The sequence below is a fragment of the Vulpes lagopus genome, chromosome 6 (assembly GCF_018345385.1).
Source record: "Vulpes lagopus strain Blue_001 chromosome 6, ASM1834538v1, whole genome shotgun sequence".
NCBI classification, from domain to species: Eukaryota; Metazoa; Chordata; class Mammalia; order Carnivora; family Canidae; genus Vulpes; species Vulpes lagopus.
The window spans coordinates 25163399-25186302 of NC_054829.1; the positions used below are offsets into that span (position 1 = coordinate 25163399).

The 22904-nt window shown below is 40.0% G+C and overlaps 1 protein-coding gene across 1 annotated transcript in view; it reads left to right on the forward strand.

The window, feature by feature from the left end:
* The first annotated feature begins 788 nt into the window (after positions 1–788).
* Positions 789–22904, forward strand: part of TMED10 (transmembrane p24 trafficking protein 10) — a 36367-nt gene continuing 14251 nt past the window's right edge. The window contains exons 1-2 of the mRNA XM_041759033.1: positions 789–1070; positions 20206–20317. Of these exons, the coding sequence (XP_041614967.1) occupies positions 846–1070; positions 20206–20317 (337 nt within the window). The 5' untranslated portion in view covers positions 789–845. The remainder of the gene's footprint in view (positions 1071–20205; positions 20318–22904) is intronic.

The window sequence follows — 22904 nt, forward strand, 5'->3', positions numbered from 1 at the left end:
ATACAGGGGCACCTGCCTGGCTCAGTGGGTGGAGCATGTAACCCCTGACCTCAGAGTTGTGGGTTCCAGCGCCACTCTGGACGTAGAGATTATTTAAAAATAAAATCTTAAAAAAATACAGAACCCAAATTTAGTTTGAATATTACCTAACATAGTAGGCACCTAAGGTTTACCAAAGAAAATGCACATTCAGAGAGCCATCCCTCCAGCCCAAAACTGCTCAGGTGCATGAACTAACTGGACGCCGCCTAGCCCACATTCACCAGGTGACCCTACACCTAATCTGAGATACTGGCACTGCTCTCCTAATAGCCAAATTGGAATCTCTCCCCTCAATCTCTCAAAGTTTCCTTCTTAAGTGCTCAAAGTCCCAGATGTTACTGAGGCTGCAAGGCGCTGGAACTGCACCTCTGCCTCGCCTGGGGCGCCTGAGCCGCTGGTGGGTGGGCCCAAACAAGGGCCTTGTGGCTGTTTCCCATTGGGGCTTCGTTGCTATGGTATCACCGACCTTAAAAAACTCTCCGGTACTACTTCCGGAAGTTAAAGGAGAATTACTTCCGGGGCTGCCCATACTTGCTACTGCCGGGTGAGCAATCACTAAGCTTGACAAAAATAAAGCGTCTGCGGTTAACTTCTAGAAAGTCTTATTTAAGCACTTTAACTTGTGGCTACTACGTGGTATCGTATCCTTTCTTCCCTTTCAAAAGAGTTACCATCTATCCTTCCCCACCACCACTTGCCAGTCTCCAAAATGGCGCCCACGGCATTAGGTCAGAGGTGAGTCACGTGGGCCCTCCCGGTTCCGGCGCGGTCGAGGCCCGAGGAGGTGAACAGTCTCCGGCACCATGTCGGGTTTGTCTGGCCCACAAGCTCAGCGTGGCCCTTGCCCGTCAGCGCTGCTGCTTTTATTGCTGTTCGGCCCCGCCTCGGTGCTTGCCATCTCCTTCCATCTGCCCGTTAACTCCCGCAAGTGCCTCCGAGAGGAGATCCACAAGGACCTGCTGGTGACGGGCGCGTACGAGATCACCGACCAGTCTGGGGGCGCTGGCGGCCTGCGCACCCACCTCAAGGTGCGGCAGTGGGCGGCGCGGGCCGGGAAGCCCGTGGGCACCGACGAGGGGAGGCTGAGGTTGGGGAGGGAGCGGGCGGGCGGAGGCCTGGAGGGCGGCCTGGCCTCCTGGCAGCGCTGAGGGCGCGCTGTGGAGACCGCCCCCTCGCCCCCGCCGGTTGGCGTGGGCGGGGCGGGGCCGGGGAACCCTCGGAAGGACCGCGCGGCCGCGGGGTCGGCGCCCTCTACGCGGTTCGGCCTTCGGTATCTTGAACTGTGGCTTGTTTCCCCAAGAAGTCCTTGGGTGTTGAGTGTAGGTGGGGATTGGCATCTGGTGACTGTAGGAAAATCGTGGTGCGGCTGAAGCTCATGGTGAATAATAAAACCTGTTGTGTCGAGCCTTGGCTGTGCGTCAGGTCACGTGCCACTTTATACCATTTGGTTCCTACTCTGTGAAGTAGGTACTGTTGGCTTCGTGTTGCACGTGAGCACACGGAGGCTCAGAGGGGTGTAGAATAAATTGATGTCAGAGCTGGAATTCTTAGTGCGGGAGTTAATCAAGGTGAAAGAAAAGCACTGCAGTTTTATATTCTCCCTGCGAATGATAAAAATCGATCGCAAAATGGTGATCTCACCTTGTAATAACTTTCTTTTATGGTACCCCAGAGTCTGAAGCTGGCCTATTTTTATGTAAATTTGAGCGACCCTCTTGCGTGGTGACAGCTACTACTATAATGCCAATTTGGCCCTATTTTCCCCTTAGGATGACCAGCCAGATCTTTGAAACGTTGCTGTAACACGATCTCAGTCAAGATTTGATTGTGCTTTATTTATTCGCAGTTAGCTCTTGTTTTTGTTTTTGTTTTTGTTTTTTTAACAAAAATGGGTCTTAGACGAAATAGGAAAAAAAGTATTTTTACTTTTTAATAGAGCTTCAGGTAGATAAGACTATAATTTATGTTTAAGATATTGAAATCCAGAAGTAGTAACAGATGCAATTTATTTAGACTTTATTTGGGAGATATAAACTGTTTTTAGGGGTGTTGTTCAGTGACCCTTTCTTTTATTATTTCCTTCAGGTACCAAGCTTCTGGCTGACCAAGAAAGCTATGATTGTGTAATTATAGAGGCTTAGATGCAACGTTCTGGGGGTCATGCTGCTAGCACCTCAAGGGATGTAGTGCATAGAATAAGAGAATTTCAGCAAGGAGGGAGACTGCTCTCACCTCCAGTGTTGCCCCCTCTGATTTGTATTTATATTTTGAAGCCCTTCAGTGGCTCACTGTTGCTCATCTGATAAAGTTTAAATTTCCCAACATGCTCTGTAGGACTCTTTATGATCTGCTGAAGCTTTATATACTTTGTCACTCCCCACTTTGCATTTTATATGAGCCACCCTGAACAGTACCTTAAACGCACGTATTTTCATTTTATATTGTAGCTGTTTGTCCTTATATCTTATCAGACTATTAGTATCCCGAGGGCAAGAGTAATTTTCATGTTCATATTTTCCAGAATATCAGGCATATGGCCTTGCTTCTACTAAGTACTTACACAGGAAACATAGTGTAGCTTTAGGGCCTCATGAGAATTACATCTGTCTCCAAGGCTGTTGGAGAGACCTCAATAGCAGGAGTCTGTACATCTACATACTAGCATTTTGCTATCCCTCGGTTGCGCTCCCCAGGTCTGCTCTGTTCTCATGCTTCTAGCCAGCTTAGTTGAACATCTCGGGGTCCTAATCCCAATGCCCAGGAGGCAACATAAATGAATGAATTGGGCCAGATAGGATTAAAAACAGCAGCAGTGATGGTTAATGGAGGATAACTGGGAGTAGTAGAAACTGTTAATTTGGAGTAGCCAGTACTCATCTCTTGAGGTAGGTCTTGTTGCCACATTTAATTTTTCATATGAAGTTAGAAATCTAGATTTTGATGTGAAAGCTACTGATTTTTAAATATCACTAATTCAAATTGGCTTTGGCATTGGTTTGTTCACAGTGTTTTCTTAAGTAGGTTTTGTTGCCCACGTGGGGCTTGAACTTAGAACTCTAAGATCACATGCTCTACTGACCGAGCCAGCCAGGTGCCCCTGGTTTGTTGGTAGTTTAGTAGAGAAGTGTACAGTCAGTCCACTGTAAATACAGTACCCAGATTCAGAAATTATCAAGATGTTGCCATACTTTTTTCATTGAAACTGGCTCCCCCTTCACATGTTATGCTAAATTGTTTTATTATTACTATTTTTTAAAGATTCCATTCATTCATGAGACAGAGAGAAAGAAGCAGAGACATAGGCAGAGGAAGAAGCAGGCTCCATGCAGGAATCCCGATGTGGGACTCGATCCCAAGACTCTGGGATCACGCCTCCTGCCAAAGGCAGACACTCAACCCACTGAGCCACCCAGGTGTCCCTATGCTAAATTGTTTTAAAGTAAATCCCGAATATTATACTATTTCAATCAATATTTTCAATTGAATATTATACTATTTCAATCTTGCATACTTCGGCATGAATCTCTTTAAACATATGAGTGTAATCACAGCGTTAAGTGTCTATAATCACACTTTGCAAAACTAACAATAATGCCACTAGTATACTCAATTCATATTCAGGCTGAGCAGAGTGCCTCAGGTGGGGCTTGATCCTAGGACCTAGAAACCATGACCTGAGCTGAAGGCAGATGCTTAACTAACTGAGCCACTCAAGTACCCGTTAGCTAGAATTCTTAAAGAATTCATCAAATTAAAAAAAATGTTTTTTAAAGATCTCATTTACTAATATGAGGGAAGAGAGAGAGTTTGAGAGAGCGCATGCTCACGAACAATGGGGGGAGGGGCAGTGGGAGAGGGAGGAGCAGACTGCTGAGCTGGAAGCTTGATATGGGGCTTGACCTGGGATCATGACCTGAGTGGAAGGCAGCCACTTAACCAATTGAGCCACCCAGGACCCCATCAAATTTTTCTTTTTAAATTTATTTATTCATGAGGGACACAGAGAGAGGCAAAGACATAGGCAGAAGGAGAAGTAGGCTCCCTATGGGGAGCCTCATGTGGGACTTGATCCCAGGACTCCTGAGATCATAACCTGAGCCGAAGGCAGATACTCAACCACTGAGCCATTCAGGCATCCATCCCCATCAAATTTTTAAAAAAGATTTATTTATTCATTTTTAGAGAGAGAGCACACATGCATGCAGATCTAGCAGGGAGAAGGGCAGAGGGAAAAGGAGAGAATCCCAAGTAGACTCCTGGCCGAGCCTAGATCCTCACAAAGTGCTCCATCCCCAGGACTCAAGATCATGACCTAAGCCAAAATCAAGAGTTGGACACTCAACCTAGTGAGCTATGCAGATGATGCCTTAAGGATTTGTCAGTTTTGGACAGCCCGGTGGCTGAGCGGTTTAGCACTGCCTTCAGCCCAGGGTGTGATTCTGGAGACTCAGGATCTGGTCCCACTTCGGGCTCCCTGCATGGAGCCTGCTTCTCCCTCTGCCTGTGTCTCTCTCTCTCTCTCTCTCTGTGTGTGTGTGTGTGTGTGTGTGTGTGTCTCCCATGAGTAAATAAATAAATCCTAAAAAAAAAAAAAAACCTGACGAATTTTTCTTTTTTTAAGATTTTATTTATTCATTCATGAGAGACACAGAGAGAGAGGCAGGGAGCCCGACATGGGACTCCATCCTGGGTCTCCAGGATCAGGCCCTGGGCTGAAGGTGGCACCAAACCGCTGAGCCACCCAGGCTGCCCTCATCAGTTTTTAAGACTATTGGATTACCCTAAAATTTATAGGATGAACATAAAATTCAGTCTTTTTTTTTTTTTTTAAGATTTTATTTATTTATTCTTGAGAGACGGAGAGGGAGAAGCAGCTTCCGTGCAGGGAGCCCGACGTGGGACCAGATCGGGCTGAAGGTGGCACCAAACCACTGAGCCACCCGGGCTGCCCAAATTCAGTCTTTCTTTTGACAATTTTCAGAGTAAGAGATTGTTGCCCTTGTCATTTCCAGTGTAGTCCAAAGAAGGTTTTGTTCTGTTTTTTAAAAGATTTATTTAGTGACACCTGAGTGGCTCAGTTGGTGAAGTGTCTGCCTCAGGCTCAGGTCATGATCCCAGCATCCTGGAATCGAGTCCTGCATTGGGCTTCTTACTTAGTGAGGAGCCTTCTTCTCCCTTTCCCCTCTGTGTGTGTGCATGCAAGCGTGCACTCTCTCTCAAATAAATAAATAAAATCTTTTTAAAAAGATTTATTTATATTTAGAGAATGAGTTAGGGAGAGGGAGAGAAACAGATTACCCACTGAGGGCAGAGGTTAACACAGGGCTTGATCTCAAGAGTCGGTCACTTAACTGACTAAGCCACCCAGGTGCCCCAGGTTTTTATTTTAAGTATTACACTGAAAGCATTTTTTTGTTATTTCCATTTTTAGAGTCATTGTATCAGTTGTGTTATTTCTTTATACTCACATGTCTCTTTGACTCCTGTACCCTTTTGGCACAATCCCATTAGGATTTGATAGCTTCCTGTTTTGTGGAACAAGGTATCCTGGGCTCATCTTTTGTATGTCCAACCCTTGACCTGGAAGCAACTATTCCTTCAAGGAGTTCTGGTCCATTTTCTGGGGAATAGTATTTTAAAGACCATAGCTAGGTGTCATTTAAAACAAAATTAATATACTGGGTACCTCAGTGGTTGAACGTCTGCCTTTGGCTCAGGTCGTGATCCCCGGGTCCTGGGATCGAGTCCTGCATCAGGCTCCCCACAGGGAGCCTGCTTGTTCCTCTGCCTGTGTCTCTGCTTCTCTTTCTCATGAATAAATAAATGAAATCTTAAAAAAATTTAATATACAGGCCACAGAATACTTGTGGGCTCAGTCCAGTCCCTTATAATTTGCAACCTTTTTCGTAGCATCTCATCACTTTCTCTTAACTTTTGATCACTTGTGTCCCAGACTCTGCTTGAGGATTCTCTTTGTGTGTCATTTCTACTTCTGAAGTACACCTCTTTAGTAAGAGAATCTGATTGGTTTAGCTCTTTTTATATGCCACGTCACATTCTAGTTTTCTTATCGCCTATTGATTGTCTTCTCTTTTGTCATCTGTCCACCTTTGGTTCAAGCAGCATTTGGATTGAGGTTAAGGGGAGGGGGGGCTGGAGGCTTTCTGACATGCAAAATCTAGCCAGCTGGACTTGATGTTTCATTGTCACTCTGAATAAGGCATTCTCTCTTATAAGGATTTTTGTAAAAGTAGTTGAACAGAGACTATGTCTCACCATTGAAATTTGTGTCTCTTATACGGTGCCTGGCACATAGTACATAGTAGACTTCAACATAAAGAGTTAATGAACAAATGAATTGGCAGTGTCCTAGCCTTATCTCTCATTTTTTCCTCCTCTTTTTTCCTCTTCACTTCTTTACTCTCACTCCTGACTCTCACCATACTGAACCCCATGCAGTTCCTTGAACATAGTGTTCTCTTAATCTGGACTGGTGTTTACCTGTAAACCCGTGTGTTTCCATTGTAACGTATTTGACATGGCACTTTTGATATAGTATGGTACTTTGTGCAGTCATTAAGATCTCATTCATCATTGTGTCGTAAGGTTAATGTACTGTGTACACATTGTTGTAACTGAGTTAAATATATTAACCTCATTAAATAGCAATTCTTATTAAATAGAAGTGTTTTGGGAGGAACCTGGATCTGGAGTCAGACAAATTTGAGTTCAAATCTCAGCGGCTTCACCACTTAAAGGGTATATGGTCTTGAGGGAATTACTTAACTCTTGTCCTTGGGTCCCTGATCTATAAGATGGGGATGATAGATCTCATAGAATTATTTGTTGGAAGGACTAATTGAGGTGGTTCTTTATTATTCTGGGGATGGGTCAAATATATTAGTACTCTTGTTTTCTTATCTACTAAATGAAAATTGAATTGCTAGTTTCACTCCTCTGTCTTATGTCATTGCAGTGACCTGATAAAGTATATTATAACGAGAAGAGTTCTGAGGATTTTGTTGATTCTCCTATTTATGCAATAAATATTTTAATATTTAGTATATGCCAGACCTAGGTAGGGAAATGGGGATAAATAGCAGACAAGGTCCTTAAGCTATACTGGGGAACAAAGACAAGTTCAAAAAATGCACACAATTGCAGGTAGTGATAAGTACTATAAAGAAAAGTCAACAACAACAAAACAAAACAAAAAAAAGAAAAGTCAAACAGTAGTGGGTAGAAAGTGACTGAAGGGTAAAGAGTATTTGGTCAGGGAAGCCCTCTCTGAATAGAGGAATGGATTGAAACGATGAACTCTATTGCTAAGATTTCAGCTTCAGAACTATATTACGTGTTTTGTGTTGAGATTTCTAGGGAATTTATCCCATACCACCCTTCCCTGTTCTTTTCACAAAATGAGGCTAACTCAGGCTAAGTAGTACCAGATTTAAAGACTTTGCAACATGAAATTGAAGCAGGAAGTATTGACTCATCATTTTAGTGAATATGGAAATTTTTTCATTGCTTCAGGTGCATAATAAAAAGCCTGTTGTAGGGATTTAGAATTTCAACTGTTGATTTTTTAATTGAAAACCACATTTTAATTAAGACTAGATTATATCATGATATTTTAATAAGCTCCAGTACCATTTATTATTTAGAATGCTTGTTAATTTTGGAAATTAGAGGATGAATTAGGTTTAGGGGATGAGATGAGTTGTTGCCTAAGGGCAATTTATCCTTTAGAAATAGATTGTAGAGAGAGAAAAGCAGTTGTGAGCAATTGTCCTAATCATCACCCAAAAGGAAAGAAAGCTTAATGGTAATAATTGAAATGATTTATGATTTTTCAGCCTCTTCCAAATAATCTTATCAGTGACTTTTTCATTGTAATTTTTCAAGAGGGCTAATACTAATTAACAGTTCATTTTATTAAATGCAATTATTTTTCATTGGATATTTGGTGCCAGTCTTCCCAACTGGCTTATAGAAGGCCAAACAAATCATTTGAAGAGTTCAGCATTGAGTCCTAGGCCTAATCACAATTCAAGCCTAAAATTTACCAAGGGATATCTTGGCAGCTGGGAAACCATTGGCTTTAAACTTTTTTTTTTTTTTTTTGCCCATTGAAAGCTATGGAAGGATTGTGTGTGTGTATGTGCATACACATATATGCTATAGTTTTGAGATTCTTTTATCTAGAACAGTTGTTTCAGTTCATTACTGGCATCTGTAGTGAGGGCTGATCTTCTGTTGGGGAAAATCTGTCTTTCAAATTGACATTTGGTGTGACTTTTGTCCAATGGGTTAGAAACAGTTCAATAAATAGGTAGTTTTACATTTAATAGTATTAAAGGGTAGTTTCTTTTTCTATTATATACAAGATTTTTTTTTTTTAAAGATTTATTTATTTATTTATTTATTTATTTATGATAGACATAGAGAGAGAGGCAGAGACACAGGAGGAGGGAGAAGCAGGCTCCTTGCTGGGAGCCTGATGTGGGACTCGATCCCAGGACTCCAGGATCGTGCCCTGGGCCAAAGGCAGACACTAAACCGCTGAGCCACCCAGGGATCCCCTATATACAAGATTTCTGATCTTGTGTTTATTTCTCTGTAAAAGTTAAACAGTATGCTATTTCATTTATATCTCTCTTACTCAGTGAACAGCTATCTGCAGCCTTCTCTTTTGAACTGACCTAGAGAAGAGGGCTGCTTAGAAATGGAAATAGCTATGCCATGTCTTTATGATGACTTCTGAAGACTGAGCCTAGTTTCTAGGAAAATGGAACAGATTTATGAAGGTAATCCAGCAGAGTACAGTGACTTCTATGATGTTTCTTACGTGAATTGCTGACTGGTGGTTGATCTGAGCCATTGCCCCCATATACATACTCAGCCTGGCAGTCTGGACAGTAGAGCCCTCTGTGAAATCAGCTAGCTGGCCACAGACCAGAATTTGGGCTCCCAAACAAGCCTCCGACTTGAGGGAGGTTGATGTCATCTGCTTAATCCTGTGCCCCCAATCTCATTGTTCAACGTAATGTGTGGGAAATCAAGGGACTAGTTGTTAAGAAAGAACAAGGCTTTGTTTGTCCCTTAAAGGGTCACGCTGGAGGTTTTTACCGTAAATAACTTTGGAACAGTATGAAAAAAAACATTTGATCTGGCTTCACCCCCGCAGTCATATTGTTAGGGCAGCAACTGGTCTTTCGTTCTCATTCCCCTCCCTTCCTCCCTCTCTTTCTTCCTTTCTTCCCCACAACTCCTCCCCCCACCCAGTCAAGCATGACGTGTTGCCTATGTTGAGTTAATGTAGAATGTTGATAGAAGCAGGAATAGAGCATCTATCCATTACCACGCCCAGTGCCTAGAAATTGTCCATTTCTAGGTTTGAACACTTCTGTCTTTTTAAGATTTTGTTTATTAATTTATTATTTATTTGGGGTATAGGCAGAGAGAGAGGGGGAGAGAATCTCAGTCAGACTCCCCACTGAGTGCGGAGCCTGACGTAGCTCATTCTCAGGACCCTGAGATCACAATCTGAAACCAAGAGTCAGATGTTTAACCTACTGAGCCACCCAGGTGCCCCAAGTTTTCAACAATTCTACAAGCTGCCTCAAGCAATTCCTTTGTGCTGTGCTATGTCATTATAGAATTGTGTTGGAAATTTGAAAGAATTTAGCATTGCTAAATACTACTTGTGGCCTTTCTAAATTGGACTTTGTTCTGGATGTAATCTAAATGTGATCCTTTGATTTCAGGGATGCAATTGGTAGACTTGGTTAGTACTTGCTCTTGTTTGAAAGATCAGAGTAAATTCATTTTACGCCCCTTACATATAGCATCTAGGCCATCAGTTACCTGTGTTCAAGTTTGAAAACAGTGGTGGCTTGTGGTAGCTTACCTTTCTTCTTGTGATGATGTGAGATGTTGAAATGTCTATGTGATGAGATGAAGTGAAGAACATAGACATTGTGAAGTAGCATTAGGCTACTATTGATCTTCTGAACATATATCTGAAGGAGGATCTTCTGCTTCTGTACCGCAGTGGACTACAGGTAACTGGAAACACAAAGTGAAACCAAGCATAAGGGGAGACTACTGTACTGTTTTTCTAGTTTAAAACTACAGCATCTTCAGTGATTTGTGGTCTTTCTCCTTTTTTATGTCTTAGGGTAATAGACCCCATGGCTCAAGATTCACTGGTTAACTTTTACCAGAAGAAGGATATAGACCTACAGCCCCTAATCATACACATACAATACCCCTTCTCTCCCCCTGTTGTTGGGTTTTACATGTAGTTTATTACTAAAACACACATGCAGGAATTGCTGGAGTCCTTGTATTTCTTACTATCCCTTCTTAGCAACTAAAAGATGTCATTGAATACCTGCTTGGTTAGACATTTTGTATCCCTTCAGTTTCTAAATCTTGCTGCTGCTGCTTTGAGTGTTTACTTTTTTGTCTTTTTCTGTTTCCATGCAGTAACCATTTGGCCCTTACTATCCCTGGGTTTAGTCAGTGTAGTGTATTTTATATAGTTTGCCATCCACTAGCACTATTAGGTTGGAAGTATGGTTAGTAACCTAAATGTTTATGGAGTTCTGAGTTGTTACTAATAAGTAGTTATCATAATAATGCTAACAACAATGACAATAATAGTAACACTTAATGAGTGTAGCCATGTGCCAGACACTATTCCATGCACTTTACCTATATTAAATTTAATCCTCACAATAACCTCATAAAGTATGTGCTGCCATCCTTATTTCACGTATGAGGAACAGAAAGGTTAAGGAATATGCCCAAAACTGTATAGCTGGTAAGTGGCACAATTGTGATTTGAACACAGACCTGAGATGTGACTCTAGCATATTCAGTCTGTTATGCTGTAATGTCTCTCAAAGGGGGAAGAGAATAGGTATTTCTGTTTCAGTTCATTTTTATCAGGGTACAGAGTTTCTACAAGGGACCTGATATTTCTCAATTCCTGAGTTAGTCATTTAGGAGCTACAAAGGGTGATAGCTACCCATGAAATAATATGTACACACTGCATACTCAAACTTTATACCACACACTGATTGTAAACCTGAGGAAGACCATGCAAGGAGGAGCCTATTTGAAGGAAATTACATTTTCAGATTTTCACCAGCTACACCAAAATTGCAAGCTAATTGACCTCTCCTGCTATGGTAGCCCTCCTGGAAAAGAAGTGGGGTTTTTGTTTTTTATTTTTTAACATTTTCTTAGACTTGTGGGGTATGGAGCTGAGTCCGCAAATGAAACCAGTGTGTGACCTTTGCCAATAGAAAGACAGACTTGCCACCTTTCTCATACACCACATGTTATTTTACAGAATAGGTGTAGACTTGGTCCAAAATAACTTTGTATATACCTCAAAAAAGTTTGTGAAAATGCTTAATGCAGGGCACCTGGGTGGCTCAGTTTGCTAAGCCTCCAACTCTTGATTTTGGTGCAGGTCATAATCTCACAGGCATGAGATTGAGCCCTGCATTGGACTCTAGCCCTGCATTAGGCTCTGTGCTCAGTGCAGAGTCTGCTTGAGATTTCTCTCTTCCTTTCTCTGTGCCCCTCCCCATGCTTTCACGTGATCTCACCAAATAAATAAACTCTTTTTTAAAATATAATTTTTAAAAAAAGATGCTTAATGCGTGCTTGGCTCTGCATAGACTAAATTTCTTCAGAATCTGGAGAGATATGTGTATATTTGCATTTGAATTCATCTTTCTAATTAATGTAATTTTATTTTATTTTATTTTATTTTATTTTATTATTTTATTTATTTTATTTATTTGAGAGAGTGACAGAGATAGCAAGAGAGAGCATGAACAAGGAGGAGAAGGAGAAGCAGACTCCCTGCTGAGTAGGAAGCCAGTTGCAGGGGCCCTATTATCTCATGACCCTGGAATCATGACCTGAGCTGAAGGCAGATGCTTAACTAACTGAGCCACCGAGGTGCCCTGAATAGTATTTTTTTTAAACAAACGTTTAATTTGAGAACAGTTTTAGGTTTGCAGAAAAACAGTGAAGATAGTACAACTCTCGTATTCTCCACAGCCAGTTTCCCCTATTGTTAATTAACATTTACATATTTGTCACAGTGCATCAACCAGTATTTGTTTTTTTTTTTTTTTTTTCAACCAGTATTTGTATGTTGTTATCGACTAAAGTCCATACTTACTCAGCTTTCCTTAGTTTTCACCTGGTGTTCTTTTTTCTGTTCCAGGATCCCATCCAGAATATGTTACATTTAGTCATGTTTCTTTGGGCTCCTCTAGATTATGACAGTTTCTCAGACTTGTTTTGGATGACCTTGTGAATTTAGAGGAGTATTAGTCAAGTATTTTGTAGGATGCCCCTCTGATTGGGATTTGTCTGATGTTTTCCTAATGGTAAAACTGGGATTATGAATTTGGGAGAGGAAGCTCACAGAGGTAAAGTGCCATTTTTCATTATATTAAGGGAGCATACTGTCAACATGGTTTATCATTGTTGCTATTGACCTTGATTATCTGGCTGAGTAGTTGTTAGGTTTTTCCAGGGTAAGTTACTTTTGTCTCCCTTTCCATACTATGCTTTTGGAAGGAAATCACTATGTACAGCCCACAGTTCAGGAGCGGGGGAGTTATGCTCAATCTCAATCTTCTTGAGGGCACTGTTTTCTTTGTAAATTATTTGAGTCTTCTGCATTGGAGGGATTTGTCTCTCTCCTTCATTTGTTTAATTCTTTTTATCAGTTTGGATTCATGGATATTTATTTTATACTTCATTTTTTTAAATTTTTAAGATTTATTCATGAGAGACAGAGAGAGGGAGAGACATAGGCAGAGGGAGAAGCAGGCTCCCTGCGGTGAGCCTGTTGCAGGCCTCAATTCCACGACCCTGGGATCAGGACCTGAGCTAAAGCCAAATGCTCAACCACTCAGCCATCCAGGTACCCTATACTTCTACTTTGATTACAGCCCAATACCACTATATTTTGTTGCTCAGCTTGTTTCAGCCTTGGCCATTGGGTGCTCTTTCATTTGGCTTCTCCGTCCCTTGGACATGCCCTCATTCCTGTTTTTTGTTTTGTTTTTGAGAACATTCGTATTTTCTGGCATTACAAAATGCTGCAGGCTTAACTTGTATAACTTTCTGCCCCAGTCCTAGGACCAACCATTTCTCCAAGAATTTCTGGTTCCTTTTTTTTTTCTTTTTCTTTCTTTCTTTTTCTTTTTCTTTTTTCTTTTTTTTCTGGTTCCTTTTATTGGAAAATGGTATAAGAAACGGAGGTCTGGGTAGATAGTATTATTTTTAAGACCTCTCTTCCTGCCCTTTTTTTTTTTTTTAACTTGTTTCAACAAGTGACCGAAAGTTGTCCCAGGCTTCTTGCAATTTTAGTAAGTCTGGGAATTCTGTGAGGAGTAAGCAAGGGAGTGGGATGGAGAGAGAGATTGTAGTGCTAAATTAGGGCAGAGAACCAGAGCACTAGAGCCTTTGTCTAGGTCCTTCAGGTCCCACCTCTGCAGCAAGTCAGGCACATCATTATAGAGGAACACTCATTCAGACTGTCTTTGTATCTTTAGCAAGGCAGTGTTTGAAATTGGAGAGTCTAATATTGGTCACAGTCTTTTTACAAGGACCTTCCTGATTGTACTTTGTGTCTAGTTCCAGGAAAATTATCTCTGAAGATAAATTTGTGAGCTTTCATCAGAACAAATTATGTATAACCAACTTGGTTCTCTTGTTTTTTAATGTTGGCTTCCAGAAAACTTATAGCCAAAGAGTTTCTGTACTTATCATTTGCTCAATTCAGGTTCTTGATAGTGCCTATTTGTTTCTTCCTCCAGACAAGCTCTATATTCTTTTATTCCTGATTGCTTTATTTGCCTAATGTTTGGGCCCAAGCTTCTTAAAGATCCTTGTCAAGTAGGCATGGTATTATCTTGAATATTTCATAAAAGAAATGCGAGCAGGCTTCAAGACCTGCTCAAGAACCTGTTTTCTGGCTGCTGCTTAGAATGGTCCAAGAAAATCCAATTCTAAATGAGTTTTTTCCCCCGTGACCTGTATTTTCACTTATTTGACAGTTTCAGTGTGAGTATTCACATATTCTTGACATCAGCTACTCTTCTTACACAATTAACACTTTTTCCCTACTTACTAAGTTGTGAACTTTGGTTTGCTTTTCAGAAGGTGTTATCTAGAACAAATCTGTATTACTTCCCATTCTTTGATGTCATATGAACAAATTTTAATGGTTTCATATTACCTTTGTTTAATTAAGAATTTTTAATAAACTCTCTAAGTATTGTTTAAAGGGAAATAAGTAATTTATTAAGGACTTGCTGTTACAGAAGGTAAAAGTGGCAGTTATTTATCATATTACCAACATACTTTAGTAGAATTTAAGAAGAAAAAATAGAATCAATTCTTGAGAAACCAGATGATCTTCTAAGGTGATCTGTAATTAGAACATTTTAATTAAAGGAAATTTAAAACCATCATTTCAACCTTTTAGACTTTGCCAGCTCTGGCTAGTCATGAGCTTGGCTCACTTCTCTATTTCTTAATTTTAGCTACCTGCTGATTTATTTATTTATGTTGGGGTTAGTGCATATGATTTTTTTTTTTTTTTAATTAAGATCAATGGCTTGGGTCACACACACACATACACACATACACAAGGATCAATGACTTGGCTCCTAAATCGTTGCAAAGTTGTGAACTATATGAGAAACCTACTGATTTTCAGAAAAATTCTAGGATCTCAGAATGCCCAACAGTCCTTAAGAGCCTAAAATGAAGGTTAAGTTGTCATGTTGCTTACTTGGATTTCCAGATATTCACCTGGATAAACAACCCTCATATAGTTGTGTCAACTGAAGGTCATGAGGAATATAGAAATGTGAAGGCCCTTAGGGAATTGTGATCATTATTACACACTTTTAGGGAGTAAATTTCATTCTGATGAAAGCTGTAGGCAGTGATGGGTCTTTTGCCTTCAGCCTCTTGTAAAGCATTTGAGTCTTTGCCCTAGAATGAATATGAATATATATATATATATATATATATATATATATATATATATATATATATATATATTTACTTACTTATTTATTTATTTATTTATTTATTTATTTTTCCTAGAATGAATCTTTAATATATTTTCTTTCAGATGTCACATGTCCAAAGCAAGTGATTCCACCATAATTGTAGTTACTCAGTTCAGTGTAGCAAGGGACAATTTAAGCAATTCTAACCCCTTCTGAGTACCAGAGTCTTTCAGAAAAACATGGCAGACTTCCTAATTCATTTTGCAAAGTGCTCAGTGAAGGATTTTGGTAATGCCTTAATAAAAGTTTTCTATTTTTAAAGATTGTTTTTTAAAGTTTTTATTATTTATTCATAAGAGACACACACACAGAGATAGGCAGAGGGAGAAGCAGGCTCCCTGCAGGGAGCCCTATGCGGACTCAATCCCAGGACCCTGGGATCACAGGGTCTGAGCCAAAGGCAAATGCTCAACGACTGAGCCACCCAGGTGCCCCTATTTTTGAAGATTTTTAAAAATTTTTTAAGTAATCTCTACACCCAACATGGGACTCAAACTCACAACCTGAGATCAAGAGTCGCACACTCCACTGACTGAACAAGCCAGGTGCCCCTTAATAAGACTTTTCAGACTTAAATCTAGGTTCTTTTGTCATATAGAGAGACTCTTGTCCTTAAATTCGTAATTTAAAAAAATATTTATTTGAGAGACCACAGGCACATGCCAGGAGAGTGGGAAGGGGCAGTAGGAGAGGGAAAGAATCCCAAGTAGACTCTGCGCTGAATGCAGAGTCCCTCACAGGGCTTTATACTACAGCCCTGAGAATATGACATGAGCTGAAACCAAGAGTCAGTCCTGTGCTCAACTGACTGAGCCACTCAGGTGCCCTGGGTGGTTTTTCCTAGGCTAGGTCCTTGCCTGACTGGAGATGATGGTATCTTTGATGACTGTTTAGGGCTGTATTCTTTTTTTTTTTTTAGGGCTGTATTCTTGATGCCATTCCTCGCTGTCCTCTGCTGGTTTCATTTACATTAAACATTTCTTTTCTTTTCTTTTTAAGATTTTATTTATTTATTCATAGAGAGAGAGGCAGAGACACAGGCAGAGGGAGAGAAGCAGGCTCCATGCAGGGAGCCCGATGTGGGACTCGATCCCAGGTCTCCAGGATCACACCCCAGGCTGCAGGCAGCGCCAAACTGCTGCGCCACTGGGGCTGCCCTACATTAAACATTTCTAATAACCTGTAATCCTTTCCTTCTGCCCTATGGATTAAATTAGGGGCACCTGGCTGGCTCATGATAGAGCATATGTGATTCTTGATCTTGAGGTTGTAAATCTCTCTACGTTGCGTATAGAGATTACTTAAAAATAAAATCTTTTTAAGGGCAGGGAAAAAATAAAAATAAAAAATCTTCTTTAAAAAAGAAACTAGTATGGTGAGCAAATCTGGAAGCTTATTTTTATCCAGATATGCCTTGGAGAAGTTCTACATTTTCTGCAACTTTATTCATTGGAGCCAAACCTAAGTTAGAGTTTTTAGATCAGCTTGGAATGTGAAAATCTGTTAATCTTGCAGTCTATCTTTTTGAACTTCCTCCTTGCTCTTAAGAATTGTCGTTGTGCTTTTGGGAGCTAGGGAGTGGGAATGTGTGAGTATCTCATGGGTGAACAGTCTGAAGAAAGGAAGAATGACCCCACACTGGTGACTACACATTACTTTGAAATTTGATTAGTTCTCAGACCTTTGCCCTATAATGTGTGTGTTCAAGGTTCTAAAGAAGTCTCTTTTTACACCTTTTTTTTAGTTGCTTCAGAAAAAGTATCATATGAACAACAGGCCTTCAGGAATCTCTAATACTAAATATTCCCTTTCCCTTGCAGATTATTTAGTTATTGCTGACTTCAGAGCCTCTACTTTGTGAGTGCCTGTTAACCCCTCCAAGGTGGAGAATGGCAGACTGAACAGGGCAGACCCACTTGAGAGGACTCTTCAGGCCCTCTTTATCACACAGACCCAGAGAATCCATCACATTTTGTTAGTCCTTCTTGGCTTCTGTGCAATCCATTCTCTCAGACATTATTTTTGTGGGGAGGTGAAATGGAATATAGGAAGAACATGGATTTTAGACGACCTCAAATCCACATAGATAATTTATTAACTCTGTGATGATGGGCAAGTTACTGAATTTTCTTATCAGTAAAATGGGGATAAGAAGACAGTCCTCTCTGGGATTGTTGTGAAGGTAAAATAAATACTGTGTATAAAGTTTATAACAGCATTCCTTAATCCCCTTCTCCCAGACCACTCAGTTACAGAACCTCAGTCTTAAATCACTTGATACTTTTTTCTTTGCTCCTGCATCCTGGCTACTAAGTGTTGCCGTGAGAAATGCATCCACAGTCTATGATCTCTGCTGAGACCACAGTGCTGCCGAGCAATACTTTTATGTGCTCTTAGCTTTCTTCTTGTCTTAGGCAGAGGTCAGAAGTGGGTGGTCTAGAAGAACTTGGTTCTATAGACCTCTTTTGTTTGGCCTTGAGATAGTTTTTCATATGTTGGGATTAGCTGTGAGAATTTAAAACTTAGGAGATTTCAAATACAAGTTAAAATGTGTAGCGTCTTCTGAAAAATTGGACGATCTGAAAACCCATCGTGACATGACAGTCATTGGTTTCTCTCAAGACAGGCACATTTCACTTTGCAAAATTGTCTGACCTTGTGGGCCTACACTGGCCCATTAGATTCAGTTACATTGCTGGCTTAATGCTTGTGGGCAGTGACTTTTTGGTTTTGTCCTATGGGCTCTGTCTCCTTAAAATCTCTCAAATCTGTTCCCTTTTCCTCATACCCAAAGCGTTCATAATTTCTAACCTGGAGTGCTAGAATAGTGCCCTAATCCATCTTATCTCTAGTATTGTCCCTCTCAAGGGACTTGTCTTCACAGTATTATCAGATTCGTCTTTCTAAATCGCAAACGAAATCACATCATTCTGTTGTTTCAAACTCTTCATTGCCTTTCCACTTTGTACTAAATGAAGTATAAACTCCTTAGCATGGTGTTGCATTTCTGTATGATCTGGCCATATAACCTCTCCAGCCACTTAACCTCTCTGTTTCAATTTTCTGCTATGGAACATAAGAGAAATAATAGTTCTTACCTAGAGCATTAAGATTTAATTAATTAATTTTTATTTATCCATGAGAGACAGAGAGAGAGAGAGAGAGAGAGAGGCAGAGGCACAGGCGGAGGGAGAAGCAGGCTCCATGCAGGAAGCCCCACATGGGACTCAATCCCCAGTCTCCAGGATCCCACCCTGGGCTGAATGTGGCGCTAAACTACTGAGCCACTGGGGCTGCCCAAGATTCAGTTTAAAATACCTATAAAGCACTTGGCATAGTACTCAACATTCAGTAAGTGCTTGATAAGTACTAGTTATTAGTATTATGATAATACTATATTTTTTGGTTTTTTTCCTGGACCCCAAGTCTTCTCTTCATATTTGCCTTTCTTCTACCCTGAATGTTTTTGCACTCCTGTTTTTCCCTGAATTATAGTTCATCCTTCAGGACTTATCTCATGTGTCACCTCCACAGTACACTCTCTGAACTTCCATACCCCATGGCACCTGTGCTTGCTCCTAGTAGTGTACTTTACGTACTCACATTACGATGAAGTCTCATTTCTTATTCACCTCATTTAGACTTTTAAGCTCTTTCAAAGACAGGAACTATCTTACATATCCCTGTATCCCCAATGACCAACACAGATCTAAGCATTGACAAATTAATGATCAACATCATTCATAGCAGAAGATTCATGATTAATATCACTACTGTTATTTTTAGGGAATTTAGATGATGTGCCATAAAACCTTTTAAATTGGCCCCTCATAAAAAATAAATAAATAAATTGACCCATTTCAGATTAGTTTAGCAGTAAAAACTATTTAGTTACTATATTTTTCCCCGAAATGAAATAATTTTATTTCTGACCATAAGTGATACATGCCTTTATAGAAAATCAAAAGAAAACTAAAAGTATAAAGAAGAAGTCTCACTACTCAGAAAAAAAGAAACTGGTGTTATTAAAGTACTTTAAATTATAAGCTCTTATGTACTACTCAGTTTTCATATTTAAAATCCCACCTATAAATGAATCTTGTTTTACAGACAGCATTAGAATATCTAGTTTAATATAATGAGGCTACTACTTTGTGTTCCACATTGCAAGTAGCTTCTTGTTTTAAGTAATGAAATGTGCCTTTTCTTAGGACAGCCATGAGCTCTAATAAAGAATTGCAATCCACTGTGTCATATTACAGTGTCATTCCTTTGTTTTATATATGACTAGTTACTTAATCTGTGCTTACAGGCCATTCTCTACAAAAGGAGCAGTTTAAGGTTGGAGAACTAAAGCTAACAACCTAGAAGAAAGAAATTATCACTGGTGGAAACCAATGATACCTTTTTTAGGACAGATTTCTTGTTTGTCCTTCATGCCTCTCTGCCAACACATTTGATCATTGACATAATTGATGTGCAATTTGCAGGAATGAATCTTCCAGATTTTCTTCTCTATGCATGCCTTTTTTTCTCTTTTTGCATCAGGTGTTTCATTACCATTCTCTGCTTCTACCTCTACCCCATCAAGATTTGTTTCACAGAAGAGGTGTGTTCTTCTATATTTTTCTCCTACAGTCTTCTGGTAATTGTCCTCTTCATTCTTAGGACCTGTCCATTTCTAGGTAATGATACTGGTATACATTTTATATAGTAAACTTTTGCTAATAAGCCCAATTTATATCAACTGTATCAATTTTTTGGTATGGTAAGATATTTTATAGCAGCAACATATTTTAGCCTTCAGTGTGGATGCTGTTTGGGATACTGTTTGGATGAATGAAATTTGCTCTACCTGGTTTTCATCTATAATTCAATTCCTGTCTTTAGGAATGGACTGAACATAGTCACCATAATGAGAAATATCAACTCTCTTTTACAAACAGTAAAAGACATTTACTTACAGACATTTCTCCAATTTCTGTAAGTTCTTTTCTGTGTTATTTGCTTCCTCTTCTTACTTACTTTTTATTTTAGATCACAGATTCTGCTGGTCATATTCTGTACTCCAAGGAAGATGCAACCAAGGGGAAATTTGCCTTTACTACTGAAGATTATGACATGTTTGAAGTGTGTTTTGAGAGCAAGGGTAAGTAATCAGAGTGTTTTCCCTGAATTAAGTGTTTCTTCTTGAGTTAGAGCATGAACTTACTCTCTTGGGCTAGCAGGAAGAGGAAATGGAAACTACATTTGTTTATATGTCTTTCACACATATGAGTGAAAGAAAGTTGGCTAATCAGCTGAGTTCTTCATGAACAGGAGTAGGCATTTCTTGAATGCTGTGACATACTGGCTTGAATGATAGAGTTGAATTTTGTATATATCCTGGAAAATAGCGCATTTATATGCTAGTGACACATTTTTCTTAGGGATTAGAAATAAGATCCGTCTAACAAACAATATATGGCAAAGTTAGAAGTATTTTTGTTCTTGAGAGCACTTTCCTAGTTCTGTCTTGCTATGAATTCTTCTGTGCATCTCAAGGCCAAGACCCCATAATACCTTTTTACTGATTACTTGATGGCTTCTGTGTTCAATCATGGGTGAAAAGGCAGCTGGGTGGCTCAGTGGTTTAGCACCGCCTTCAGCCCAGGGCGTGATCCTGGAGACCGGGATCGAGTCCCACATCTGGCTCCCTGCATGGAGCCTGCTTCTCCCTCTGCCTGTGTTTCTGCCTCTCTCTCTCTCCTCTCTGTGTGTTCTCATGGATGAATAAATAAAATCTTTTTTTTTTTTTTTAAAGGCAGATTCCTTTTTACTCCCTATTCATTAGTTTAAAAGACACTAGCCTTTTCAAAGCTGTATGCAGTTATATTTGTTACAACAGTTACATCAGTTTTGGGCTATAGCCCAAAAGGGTCCTATAGGACATAAAAACAAAACTCAAAACTACCTTAAAGAGAAATTTGACTCTCTGAACTGGGAAGTTTACAACGTGATGCTGACCCAAGGTACAGCTTCATCTTGGGGTTTTAACAGTATCATTGGAACTCTACCTCTCTTAGTGCTTCCTTTCCTTGTCTCCATTTAATTTTAGTCTCAGGCTTCCTCCGTGTAGTAGCAAAAGGACTCCTGACAGTTTTACATTTGTAGAAAGTTCAGAACATAGGATCCAAGAAGAAGAGCAAGCATCTTTGCCAGCAGTGCCAGTAGGTTCCCAGGAATGGCAGATGAACCAGCTGCTTTTGACAGTTAATCAAAAATTGACTCCCTTGATCTAAAGTTGGTCAAGTTAGCCTAAAAGCTAAGGGAATTTGCCAGAAGTAAATGGAATAATGGATTAAAAAAAAAAAAGAATTTTAATGGTGATTTCATGACCAATATCATCTGTGCTCCCACCTATGCTGTTTCCAAGATGTCTCAACTATATTCTAGACACTTCACATGGTTGTGTCACTCCTCAAAACCAAGATGTCTAAGATGTAGAAGACTGTATTCACAAGATTCCCTTTCAAACTAATTCCCCTCTCTTAATCAATGTTACTACTATCCTTCCAGTTACGTGGGCTCACATTTTGAAATTGTTTTTGCCTTTTTCAGCCTATCATTGAGTTATACTGATACTTCTTTCAAAATATCTTCTATATCTGCCACCACACAAATCTGAACTCTAATCTTTTATTTTTATTTTTTTTTAAGATTTTATTTATTTATTCATGAGAGACACATACAAGGAGAGAGAGAGAGAGAGGTGCAGAGAGACACAGGTAGCAGGAGAAGCAGGCTCCATGCAGGGAGCCTGATGTGGAACTCGATCCTGGACCAGGCCCTGGGCCAAAGGCGGCGCTAAACCACTGAGCCACCCGGGCTGCCCTGAACTCTAATCTTTTAAATCATGGATTGTGTCAGGGTGCTTAAGCTGTTAACTCTTCATTTTGGCTCAGGTCATGATCTCAAGGCCCTGGGATTAAGCTCTGCATTGGGCTCTGCACTGGGCATGGGTAGAGCCTGCTTAAGATTCTCTCTCTGCCTCTCCCCCTCCTAAAAGAAATACATATATGTATATATATGTACAAATGTATCCATACACTGTATAGTCAGCACTCAACTTCTAGTTTCATTTATTTTGATATGGAACAATGTGATACCTTGTAGTCTTTGGAGCACCTTTTAAAAGATTGTCCATTTAACAGAAAAATGCAGAGAAGGTTGGTGGGTTTTTTGTTGTTTTTTGTTTTGCTTTGTTTTTAATAAAAGGGACCCTTTAGGGCTATGATGTCAGCTAAGGGAATAAGCTAGCTGGTCTGTGCAAGAGACTGTATGGTCTAGACTGAGAATAGCCAGAGGTCTGTGGTTTTGTGGTTTCACTAGTGTTTGAATGATGCTAATGCTTTGCTGTGGCAACAGAATGATGGTGGGAAGACCCTGTTAGGGAGAGAATATCTTGATCATTTGGACCAGATAGGGTTGTGAACTGGTTCAGTTTCATAATTTTTTAAATGAAGAAGGAGAAGCAAAAACCTGCACTGTATCTCTTAAAGACCAGTGCAGTGACCAGGTCTACACATTGGATTTGGGAAAAGATGCCTGCTTCTCTGGGTGCCACTTTGTTTGTTTTCTTTTTTGTTTAGGAGACTTACTAGTTTCATGCTCAGAAGACATTTGTGACTTAGTTTCTTAGTCCTACCTATGTAGTCTTATTTCTGTTGCTTTCTCTTTCTCCTCTTTTTAAAATT